The 13500-nt window shown below is 31.0% G+C and overlaps 1 protein-coding gene across 6 annotated transcripts in view; it reads left to right on the plus strand.

Moving 5' to 3' along the window:
* LOC109603588 (protein draper) overlaps nt 1–13500 on the plus strand; it is a 28425-nt gene that overhangs the window by 11674 nt on the left and 3251 nt on the right. For 3 of the 6 annotated variants that reach the window (XM_020020074.2, XM_049965707.1, XM_049965705.1), the window contains 8 exons: nt 9111–9322; nt 11303–11598; nt 11788–12031; nt 12090–12348; nt 12402–12613; nt 12667–12908; nt 12961–13122; nt 13312–13476. In XM_020020074.2, the coding sequence (XP_019875633.2) occupies nt 9234–9322; nt 11303–11598; nt 11788–12031; nt 12090–12348; nt 12402–12613; nt 12667–12908; nt 12961–13122; nt 13312–13476 (1669 nt within the window). In that variant the 5' untranslated portion in view covers nt 9111–9233. The remainder of the gene's footprint in view (nt 1–9110; nt 9323–11302; nt 11599–11787; nt 12032–12089; nt 12349–12401; nt 12614–12666; nt 12909–12960; nt 13123–13311; nt 13477–13500) is intronic. The other 3 variants (XM_049965706.1, XM_049965708.1, XM_049965709.1) reach the window with 3 other exon arrangements.

The raw sequence follows: 13500 nt of genomic DNA on the forward strand, positions 1-13500 counted from the left end.
AAATCAATACTGTTCGATGGTTTAAGTGGATTAGAAGTCTGCAATGAGTGCAAATTATGTAACATGAAATCCTGTTTGGCATCTCATAATTTGATTTAATTGAAACTAATTAGAGCGAACTAATCTACTCCGAAACTTCAGCGACGCAAATTTAGCAAATAGCGTTTCCTGAATATTAATTTCGCAATGATATTTAAATGAAAATTACAATAATTCAAGGCAGTTTCTTAAAAAGTGATATCAATTAAGTTAACATTATAATTTCCTAATGACTTGCCATTTAATACTCTCTCTCTGATAATTTCTAGGTTTCCATATTAATCATTGTAATAATACTTTAATTCAGTTTTGGTCGCGAATTTTGCAATCAAAGACATACTTTAAACATTCTTATTTGTTGACTTGTGTTTTTGAATCGTATTTTTGTTGCTCACTAATGTGATTCATACTCCATAATCACATTATTCATACAGTAAAGGAAACACATCAAAGTTCAAGATCGTTGCTAATTACAGTGAGTAGTTTTGATAAAACTAATTAGGAATGTCTCAAAAGACTAGGTAAAATGCAAGTTCAGCAACTAGCGATAACAAAAGTCAACTTACAACAATACAAGTTGTTTTTCCAATACAATTATTTGCACGGAAACGATTTTCTCTAATTGACGCAAATGTGGTTTATGAATGACGAATCTCAGTGATCTTAATCTACAATTAATAACTTGTGTTTTCTTTCTCCAGATACATAAACGTGTTTAAAGCACACTAAAGTTAATTAGGATGTGACTTATCAGACATAATGACGTCGATAATAAGATATCTCACGTCCACCCTGAAACTTACGGCTTTTAAATATAGTCAAGGTCATATTTATAAATACCAAGTCGGCACTTCAAATTTATTTTGTCTTCTTTTTGGATGAGAGAGAATTTTTCGTGTCATTGCCTTTGTAGAACAAAAGAATGTATAAATTGAATGTTTTAGTCTAATTACTGCTGAATGATTAAATGTCAATTGTGTTTGGGAACGATTCTCAAAAGGTTTAGTTAGTTACAGAATGTATTGAATAAGATGAATCAACAAATTATTAACAATAGTAGGTTTTGCATTAAGGAATTTTGGTAGTGTGTTATTTCAAATTTTGCAGACACAACAAATGAATAATGTATTTGTGATAAAATATTTAAAATTTTTCACTTTAAAATTTAACAATTGGTCTTATTATTGTCTACGTCTGGTTTTTCATTTTTAAAACTCGTGTAGATATAAATAAATATGTGTAGGATTTATTGGATAAATATTTTTTCTATTCTCTTTAGAAACCAATTAATAATTACTACTATTGCATAAATATTATGTAAATAAAGTACGGTTGTGAAAGTTTATTGTCACAAAATAAATGATTTCTGATTGACCACCGTACAGGGGTCACTTATCCGGATTTCCTAAACGTAACACAAAAAATTTGTTACAAATACACATAAGTTTTACTAAAATTTGTAGGAAATAAATGGTTTTTCCGAGAAGTACAAGCGTTAGTCAAGTTACTTGAGAACCGCGAGACCTTGGTTTATAGTTTCAATTAAGTGCTCGGAGGAACTTATATTAGATATAAAACATTTTATCAAACAGTGATTCAAGGTATTAAAAAAGCAAAACAAAAGATAGGGATTACAAGGAAATGTCTAAAATCCTATAAAACAATAAAAAGTGCCACGCTGATTTTATACCACATTCAACATCTGAACCCTCTCTGAATGTCTCAAACATAATTGAAAAATGAAAAATTAATAATGATCCTCAGCGTATATATAAAATCTTTTGATAATGTGATACAAAATATTAATTATATGTACATTATAATGAGTAGATAATTAGTTTATCTGTAGATAATTAATATTATTCAGTATTTTCAATAATATTTGCCATATATTCATTAGTTTATAACATCGAATTCAATTATTCTTTTTTAATAATACTGTATTTCAACAGTAGTAGAAAACAAATGTATGAGAATGTCCTCGAAAACTGTCAATTTTCTTTAGGTTGGTTCTTAATTGGGTACTTTTATAAATGGTTTATGCCACCAAGGACCATTCTGTAAGGAGTCAGTAGTAGTACTTCCAAATTCTATACAGAGTGTAAGGTTATTTACGTTTAATTTTGTTTCGATTGGTAAAAGCATACACACATAAAATGAATATTAGTAGAGATTTTACCAAGAACGTAAAACATAGCTTATTTTCCTATATGTACTGATAGTAGGGTATTATGATGTCATTTGTTTTGTACCTGTTAAATTATAATATTGTGGTTTATTTGCCATATATTCATTAGTTTATAACTTCGAATTCAATTATTCTTCTTTAGTAATACCGTATTTCAACAGTAGTCGAAAACAAATGTATGAGAATGTCCTCGAAAACTGCCAATTTTCTTTAGGTTGGTTCTTCATTGGGTACTTTTATAAATGGTTTATGCCACCAAGGACCATTCTGTAAGGAGTCAGTAGTAGTACTTCCAAATTTTATACAAAGTGTTCGTTATTTACGTTTAATTTTGTTTCGATTGGTATAAGCATACACACATAAAATGAATATTAGTAGAGATTTTACCAAGAACGTAAAACAACAAGGGTATCATCATGTCATTTGTTTTGTACCTGTTAAATTATAATATTGTGGTTTATTTGCCATATATTCATTAGTTTATAACTTCGAATTCAATTATTCTTCTTTAGTAATACCGTATTTCAACAGTAATTGAAAACAATGTATGAGAATGTCCTCGAAAACTGTCAATTTTCTTTAGGTTGGTTCTTAATTGGATACTTTTATAAATGGTTTATGCCACCAAAGACCATTCGTAAGGAGTCAGTAGTAGTACTTCCAAATTTTATACAGAGTGTTCGTTATTTACGTTTAATTTTGTTTCGATTGATAAAAGCATACACACATAAAATAAATATTATTAGAAATTTTACCAAGAACGTAAAAACATACCTTATTTTCCAATATGTACTGATAGTGGGGTATTATGATATTATTTGTATTGTACCTGTTAAATTATAATATTGTGGTTTATTTGCCATATATTCATTAGTTTATAACTTCGAATTCAATTATTCTTCTTTAATAATACCGTATTTCAACAGTAATTGAAAACAATGTATGAGAATGTCCTCGAAAACTGTCAATTTTCTTTAGGTTGGTTCTTAATTGGGTACTTTTATAAATGGTTTATGCCACCAAAGACCATTCGTAAGAAGTCAGTAGTAGTACTTCCAAATTTTATACAAATTATTCGTTATTTACGTTTAATTTTATTTCGATTGGTAAAAGCATACATACATAAAATGAATATTATTAAAGATTTTACCAAGAACGTAATAACACAGCTTATTTTCCTATATGTACTGATAGTAGGGTATCATGATGTCATTTGTTTTGTACCTGTTAAATTATGATATTGTGGTTTATTTGCAATTATATAAAGAATTTAAAAATCCAAAGTTAATGTCTCTTCCGGCATAACCGGAAATGAAATTTTGTTCAGACCAAATTGGAAAAGTAGTTCAAGTCAAGTTGCAATTAGTAGAAATATTTTAAATCAATGCCTTTTTTTCGTTGTATATAATATATTTTGTGATCTTTATTTATTATGCTTTTAAAAATTATTATCTGAATTTTCTTATTAATTCCGGCATCTGGAATTTCATATTTTCGAGTTTATTTTTAAAATTAGGCTCCCTAAAATTCCTTACATATAAACTCTGAAGAAAATTAAAGTTAATATTAATAATAATTTCGGATTGCAGACTCCTATATACCGGAACAATTAGTCATTAATAGATAGCCTGTTAAATTTCAAATCGACAGGTCTCTTCTGGTTATAATTTTACATTTTGTTGGCACTAAAATATCTTATTACACAACAAATTTATTAGACATTAAATAGATTTCTTTAAAAACTAACGCATTTCAACTGGACTGTCTTTATTATAAATTGTTAATTTTATATTTAACAATAATCAAAACATTTCAGATTTTTAAATATGTGAAATTATGTTTGTTTGAATTATAATTCTTTGAAATTAAAATGTTTTTTTAAGGAAAGTGACGTAGACTTAGTGTTTTAAAAATGAGACATTTGTATATATTTACATTTTTCAGTGACATATAAAATTCTAAGTAAAATAGTTATAAAATGTCACACCTAATGTCAATTCTTGAATTCATGTTTTTTTTCTTTAAACTTTATTAGGTATATTGGTTTATTTTCAAGAAATTATTTTAGACAAGTCAAGTTACATATCAAATGAAATTTGTTCAAAATCTTTTGTCTTTCTTACCCGGAATATTGGTAGATACTAAATTCAAGACTTTAATTCAAAATTTTTTCTTTAAAAGCCCAAAACACTAGAAAATGGATAAATTAGCCTTAAATAATCCTTAAAAACTACATTATTTTAAATATATTTGTGAAATAGACCAAATTAGCAATTATCAATTGAACATTAATTAAATTCGTTCGTCTTTCTTTCCCAGCACATTGGTTAGAAATTGGCGCACCGAAACGGGCACACCAGTTCCGTCATTAAATAGCTTAAACACTGGCTCAGTTGCACTTCCCAACTTATAATTTATTTGAGAAACATGCTTTGCTCATCAACTTTATTAATCTACCGTACACAATTATCTCGAACACGCATTACATAACTATTACAGTTTTTTTTAATGGCCCGCATTTTGAATGTAGACCGCCCCGAACGTTTTGAAACGTCTGAAGAACACACGATGTCAACCGTCCAACTATGCGTGCAGACGGTTATTATAGATGACTTAACTTAAGTTGCTGTGATTATTTTTCAATAATTTTACATATTAGAATGTATTGCATTTCGCATTGAAACGGTTGAAAACAGGAAAAATTAATATTAATGATATCATTGCGCAATCCTCGGTCATAGACGGTTTGCGATTGTTCGACAGGTTTTACTCGTTTTACCGAAACAACGTGTGCCTCACATTTTATTCAGATAACACTCAGTGCTCACACTCGTTACAATAGAAAATGCACTGAAAATTCTTGTTAGTTTCTTACAGTTCACGAGACAGTTTGATGAGCACAGAATTTGCATTTGTGCATCTTCTATAGACTTCAATAGAATTGCAAAACAATTGCATGTATCTTCTTCCGCAATTAGATATATGTATACATGTGCACGGTTCTCATTTTTCACTTTCTTTAATTGCACAAGCAGTAATTAACCGAGTGGATTTGCTCTTTTTATAAAATGTTACACAAAAATAAACTTGTTTAGAAAATTAATTAGTATATAATTACTTAATGTAATTCTTTCTTTTTCGATTAAAAAATAAATATATATGTGTTAAAATAATTATCATATACCTAACTTATTTATTAGAAAATTATGGATAACAGAAAAAAGTATTGTTTTGAAATTTTTATAGCAATTATAATTTGACTTGAACTACTCTTCTAAATTATTTTGAACAAAATTTCGTTTCCGGTTTCTCCCGAAATAACATTATCTTTGTTATTTTCAACGGAACACTAAATTTACATGTAATTACAAATAGCGCTTTTCCTAAATATTTAATTTTATTTAATTTTAATATAAAAATATTCAGAAATTTAAATACAAAGTTAAGGGAAAGAAAGGAATATTGAAATTGTCAAAAAAATCTTAATAAATTCTAATTTCTCATTTAATATGATTTTAATGTTTTTTAAAATAGTAATACAAAAATATTTAAAAACTTAAATATGGAGTTAAGGAAAAGAATGAGTTGTGTGAATTGACAAAAAGCTTGAAAAAATTCTAATTTCTCATTTAATTTCAAATTCAAAATATTTTTTAAAATCGTATCTATCTATTATTATACAGTACGAAAAGAGTTTGATCCATTTGAATCCTGAAAAAGACATCATGTACAATAAAGACAGTAAGTCTCCAACTATGGGGCAGACTTCTACTGTTTCTGTCATGCCTGATGTCTTTCTCTAAATTCAGACGGATCATACGCTTTTCCTACTGTATAAATATTCATTTTTATTCAGTTTTAATATAAAAATATTCAGAAATTTAAATTCAAGGTTAAGGGAAAGAAAGGAATATTGAAATTGTCAAAAAAATCTTAATAAATTCTAATTTCTCATGTAATATAATTTTAATGTTTTTTAAAATAGTAATACGAAAATATTTAAAAACTTAAATATGGAGGTTAAGGAAAAGAATGAGTTGTGTGAATTGACAAAAGGCTTGAAAAATTTCTAATTTCTCATTTAATTTCAATTTCAAAATGTTTTTTAAAATCGTATCTATCTATTATTATACAGTAAGTAAAAGATTTTGATCCATCTGAATCCTGAAAGAGACATCATGTACAATAAAGACAGTAAGTCTCCAACTATGGGGCAGACTTCTACTGTTTCTGTCATGCCTGATGTCTTTCTCTAAATTCAGACGGATCATACGCTTTTCCTACTGTATAAATATTCATTTTTAATAGTTTTAATATAAAAATATTCAGAAATTTAAATTCAAGGTTAAGGGAAAGAAAGGAATATTGAAATTGTCAAAAAAATCTTAATAAATTCTAATTTATCATGTAATATAATTTTAAAGTTTTTTAAAATATTAATACAAGAATATTTAAAAACTTAAATATGGAGTTAAGGAAAAGAATGAGTTGTGTGAATTGACAAAAAGCTTGAAAAAATTCTAATTTCTCATTTAATTTCTAATTCAAAATATTTTTTAAAATCGTATCTATCTATTATTATACAGTAAGTAAAAGATTTTGATCCATCTGAATCCTGAAAGAGATATCATGTACAATATAGACAGTAAGTCTCCAACTATGGGGCAGACTTCTACTGTTTCTGTCATGCGTGATGTCTTTCTCTAAATTCAGACGGGTCATCTGCTTTTCCTACTTTATAAATATTCATTTTTATTCAATTTTAATATAAAGATATTCAGAAATTTAAATTCAAGGTTAAGGGAAAGAAAGGAATATTGAAATTGTCAAAAAAATCTTAATAAATTCTAATTTATCATGTAATATAATTTTAATGTTTTTTAAAATAGTAATACAAGAATATTTAAAAACTTAAATATGGAGTTAAGGAAAAGAATGAGTTGTCTGAATTGACAAAAAGCTTGAAAAAATTCTAATTTCTCATATAATTTCAAATTCAAAATATTTTTTAAAATCGTATCTATCTATTATTATACAGTACGAAAAGAGTTTGATCCATCTGAATCCTGAAAAAAACATCATGTACAATAAAGACAGTAAGTCTCCAACTATGGGGCAGACTTCTACTGTTTCTGTCATGCGTGGTGTCTCTCTCTAAGTTCGGACGGGTCAAAAGCTTTCCTACTATTTAGGGAACGGTATTTTAATATTCAATTTAATTATTCTGTAAAAATAACTCTCATTTTCCAATGTACAAATAGTAGTATGTCAAGGATGGTATTTGTTTTGAATGTGGCAAAATTATATTTGGTAAAATCTCTGTTACTATTCATTTTATGTATAGGGAATGGTCATACAAATAGAAAGGTTTTTTAATGTACAATCTAATTATGCTGAAACATACACGTTGTACAACTGAAAATAACATAGTTATTGATGTTGTACAATAATATGTTCAAAATTAAACATAAGTGATGGACACCTTGGGGGTACCTATAATGGTTCCCTATAATACGATCATGGGGATATCAATTTTTTTGGAAAAAAATTAATATCCCAAAAATTATTGGGTTAATGTATTTAACATGGTACAGCTATTTTATTTGCAATTATATGTAGAATTTAAAAAATAAAAAGATACAGGGTAAATAACAAAGTTCATGTCACTTCCGGCGGAACCGGATTTGAAATTATCTTTAAAATAAATTAGAAAAGTAGTTCAACTCAAGTTAAGATTACTATAAAAATTTCATATCATTACCATTTTTCATTCTCTTAGATGAATCACTCTGTATAATTATTTTCATATAGTCATATTTAACACTTCACACAATGTGCCATTATCCAATTAGAGCTTTTTCAATTTAAGTTCGTTGATCTCCTTCTTGTGTCTCTGGTTATGACGCTCATTATTTTCACAATTGTTTTCGTACTACATTCGTGGAGCAAAGGATAAATCAAAAATATATAGAAAAGGATTGTTGGAAAATAATTGTTGTCTCTTTGTAGTGTTTTTAGAATTTTCTATCATTGTAAGCACAATATTATTTTATTTGGCATATTTGTGCCATTTACAAGCCATTATCATTTCAAAAACACGTGGATAAAATGTTAAATCGTACAATTTTATGAATATGATACTTTTGAATCAATAACCTGTTGACTATTCATTACGCGTTTGAACTACCTTGATGATCACATTGTTTGCGATTCACAACACGCATATGTAAATGGTGCTTTCTTAAAAACAATCAGTTTGTAACCGTTATTAAATATTTCTCGAATAAAGTTTTTGGTTAGGATCTTCGCCGAAGAAAATTATAATATTTTGTCGCTGTATCTTCTGATTACTCATATAATTAATATTGCAGTTGGGCGTTTTAATGGTACACCATAAAAACTATTTATAATCTTATTGTTTATCACTATAAACTCTCATCTGGAAAATCATTGGGCCGTTCAACAGATACCCGTCATTTGCATAATTTATTCTTGATGCATTTTAATGGACAAACAAAATGTCCCACATAGACTTTCCTTCATGTGTAATTCCTAATAATGGATTTACAAATCAATGCATTAAGAAAATATTCTAACAGTTCTTCTTGTTTTTTAATTTTCATCTGTATTCACATAAATTCATCACGAGATTTTCGACGAATTTTGTATGCTAATATTAATTAGCCTTAATTAGACTCATTTATTGGTCCACTTTTGTTTACATTCTGACGTACTATTTACGTCTACGTTTTATTATTATGGAACGCCATGAAAACCGTAGTAGTGATTGTAATTAGAGTAGAAAGTAGTACATTCCAAAAAACCTAATTTACATTTTTTTTATAAATAAATGCAGCTTACTAATTACATTTTTTGGTTACAGATGCAGCGTGAACAAAACACGTAATTACTCATCAGCTCAACACAACAAACACCTATGTAGCCGTTTCTGATGAATTTGCCGTTTTAATTATTTAGCTGACTTATTTATTGTTTCTTATGCAACATGAATTTTCTGTCACTTTTATTTATAACATTCTTCACGACTGCCTATGCAGCACTCACGGGATCTAATATATGCACCAAACAAGAAACGTAAGTTATACAAATTTATTTTATAATTATCATATTTTGTACAGGTAGGAAAACCCACGCGGTAGCCATTTTAAGAAAAGTCCATTCAATCCTACTGTTAATTAAACAAATTTAATATTAATTGTGGGTATTCAAGATTTATTACTTTGCAGCAAAATTTGTTTTACATACTTTTAGGGTAATTCGATTGCTTTTTTTCCTTGGGCTATTCACTTAGATAATTTTACTTAAGTATAAATGGCAAGGCCAACAGGAAAAAAGATAACCATCTGTAGAAAGTTCAAAAATCATTCACTTTTTGACCATTTTCAGTTTTAGTTTCTCCACTCAGTTTCAAGCATTTCAAGTCCTGGAACACCAGGAAAGAAGAATAAACGAGTATTTCCATTTTTTATATATATTTCGGTTGGGTTTTTTCGTAAAAAAAATGAGTGATAATTCACGTGTTGGTGAAACCTTTAACTTGTTTATACCCATCAATATGGGTAACTATTTTTTATAGGAAGATAACAAATGACCAAATAAGACCATTGATGCATTTTCTCTTCAGTTATTTGGTTTTCTACCTATAAAATATTTTAAATAAAGTCATAAAAGTTCATTTTTTCTATTTTAATTAAAATTGCATATTTTTGTATTGAAAATATTTTAGAATTGATTGAAAAATTGCGACTCAAACACTCATTATATATATTCTTGTTAATTCTTGTACTTTTAAATATCCATATTATTGTCAGTTATGCAGAATGTTTGATAAACACAATACAGCAATATAATTGTTCATTAGTGGGTTCAGTTAAGTATTTATTAATATTAGAAAAATATTCAAGGGTGATAAGTAGAGCAACTTTAAATTAAAACAAGCTTAAATACATTTAGCATTCATTTATTTAGTATCTAGTAGCATATCCATTATTTTTAATAACTTCTAAACACCTTATCTTCGTTGATTTTAGTAGCTTTTTAATATAATCGTTCGAAATTTCTTTCGAGTGATTTTGAATTTCTTCGTATAGTTCTTTCATATTTGATAGTCTTTTTGCAGGGATTTTCCGATCAATTTCTTCTCAAAGGTTTTCCATTGGATTGAGGTCTGGATTTTGTACTGGCCAAGACATGACACGTACTCTTTGAGAAGCGAACCATTCTTTAACTAACTTAGACGTACGTTTCGGATCGTTGTCATGCTAGAAGGTTCACCTTAAACTGATGTCACTTTCATCAAATGGAAACATATGATTCTAAAGAATGTCACGATAAATAAAACGATCCATTATCCCGTCAAACTTAACCAGTGGGCCCATGCCAAACCCAGAAAAACATACCAAACCATAACATCTCCTCCACCATGCTTCGCAGTGAGTTTAGTGTACTTGGGATTATACTTTTCATTAATTGGTCCTCTCATTTATGAAATACCATTAGATTTGAATAATTGGAGCCGACTTTCATCGAAAAACAAAATTGTTTTCCATTGCCCATCTGTTCATTTCACATGTTCTCTTTCAAATGGTAGTTTCGTTGCTCTATAATTTGCATAAATGAAGAGCTTCTTTGTTGCTTCTCTACCATAGAGACCAGCTCTTTTTAGTCTTCGTTTTATGGTACTCACCAACATACTGAGTTCGTTTATTCTTTGATTTATACGGGAAGTGGTGATGAAAGTGTCACGAACAATAAGTTTTCCTGTCCACAGCTCAGTTAGTCTTGCTTTTTCTACCTCTTTTGGGAACTACTTCCAGTGTATTATTTTTGTTAAAATTGAATATCGTCCTTGAAATGATCGATTTGTTTAAATTTAAATCTACTGCAATTTTACTCTGTATTTCACCATTTCGGAACATTTCTACAATATGTTGTTTAATTTGTATCGTTAATCATAATTTAATATTTAAAAATGTAAGATAAAATTTCTATATTTCAAAAATTTTATAAAACGTACAAAATATATAAACCAGCGTAATCAATTTTCTCTTGTAGTTATACAGTGACTGTTCGGGTGTCGGAAGAGCAGCCGTACCAAGTGCGCGAGTACGTGTGGTGCCTGAACTTCCCGCCGCGATGCTCCAAGTACAAAATCAAGTTCAAAACGGTTTACAAGACGCAGAACCTGGTGAAAACACGCCCCGTCGAGGACTGTTGCAAGGGCTACACGAAAAACGAGGCGGAGAACAAGTGCATACCTATCTGTTCGACGAATTGCCTCCACGGCACCTGCGTGGCGCCCGAGACTTGCCAATGCGAATCCGGATATGGAGGTCCTAACTGTGATATTTGTAAGTCGTTTATGGAATTGGATTTACTGGAAATGCCGCACTTTGCGGTTTATTTGTTCGACATAACTGTTTGTAAACGTTTCCCAGAACCAGATATCATGTACACATAAACGTGTTTAACTCTGTAAATTAAAGATTAAAAGCAGAAAGTTATTTTTTTGCTTGATTTTAAATTCAATAATTTTACAGCTTGCCCTATGGGACAATGGGGTAGAGAGTGCCAGAACAAATGTTTGTGCCAAAACAATTCGACGTGCGACCCGTTCAACGGTCACTGTCGCTGCTCAAGAGGATGGATCGGTAGCCAGTGCGAGAAGAAATGCGACCGCGGCACCTACGGCATGGACTGCATGGAAAAATGCCGTTGCGTGAACGGCGAATGCGACCACATTTCCGGCGAATGCCACTGCAACTCCGGATACATGGGTCCATTGTAACTACGAAATTTTGCCCACAATTGAATCCAGGCGTTGATTATTTTGATTTTACAGGTGCGACGATCCTTGCCCGCTTGGCACCCACGGGCCGGAGTGCATGAGCGAGTGCCGGTGCCAGAACGGCGGCACGTGCGATCCGGAGGACGGGCAGTGCTACTGCCAACCGGGATGGATAGGAACGGTCTGCGCTAACCGGTGTCCCTTCGGATTGTGGGGCGAGAGATGCAATCAGACCTGTGACTGTTACAACGGAGCTTCCTGTCACCATGTTAACGGCACGTGTGAGTGCCAGCCCGGATTTAAAGGAGACAGAGTAAGATCTACCTGCATGTATTCATTTACAGAATTTACATTTCATTACTTCAGTGCTTGGACACTTGTCCGGATGGAACTTGGGGAAAAGGCTGTGCCAAGACATGCAACTGCAAGAACGGCGCAAAATGCTCGAACAAAGACGGCAGCTGCTCATGTGAGAAGGGATGGAGAGGCAAATTGTGTGACAAAAGAGTCTGTCCCGACGGTTTCTACGGACCGAAGTGCGACAAAGTCTGCCAATGCGTCAACGAAAACACAGAAATGTAATATACACACATGGTTCAATGAGTATACATAATTAATCGATTTAAATTAGGTGCCATCCATGGACCGGCAAATGTGACTGCAAGCCGGGATGGAACAGCGAAGATTGTTCGAGATTGTGCCCGATTTTGACCTACGGCAAAGGTTGTCACAGCATTTGTAACTGCGAGAATAACGCTCAATGTTCCCCAGTCAATGGTACGTGTATCTGTCCGCCTGGATTCACCGGCGATACCTGCAACGAGACCTGCGAAGCCGGCAAGTTCGGGGAGGAATGCGCCCACACTTGCGAATGTAAGTTCCTCCATACAAGTCGTTTTGGAGCCTAATAAAATAAAAATTGCAGGCAAAAACGGTGCCACTTGCTCACTGGAAACGGGCGAGTGTCACTGCCCTCCGGGTTGGGAAGGACAACAGTGCGATCGACCTTGCAGGAACAACTCATATGGTACAAAATGCCTCAACAAGTGTGATTGCAAAAACGGAGCATCTTGTAATCCAGTTAACGGTTAGCCCACTAATATCATTAATTACACTGCATGGTTACCATTAATAATCATCTGCACTAATCACATTACAACGGAAAAAATACGTTAACTTTTTCTTTATAAGTAATGCATGAATAGTTGTCCATTGCCTAAGTTTATTTATTGTTGTTTTTTATTTTATTTTGCATGAATTTTTGTGTGTCGTTCAGGTAACTGTACTTGTGGCGCCGGTTACACGGGACAATACTGCGAAAACAAATGTCCTGAAGGATACTTTGGACCTCAATGTGAGCAGGTTTGTGACTGTGAAGAGGGTCACCATTTAGGCTGTGATCCCGTTTCCGGAAAATGTATTTGTAAACCAGAATGGAAAGGTACATTAATTTTTGTTGTATAAG

This window comes from Aethina tumida, chromosome 3 (genome assembly GCF_024364675.1).
Source record: "Aethina tumida isolate Nest 87 chromosome 3, icAetTumi1.1, whole genome shotgun sequence".
Lineage (NCBI taxonomy): Eukaryota > Metazoa > Arthropoda > Insecta > Coleoptera > Nitidulidae > Aethina > Aethina tumida.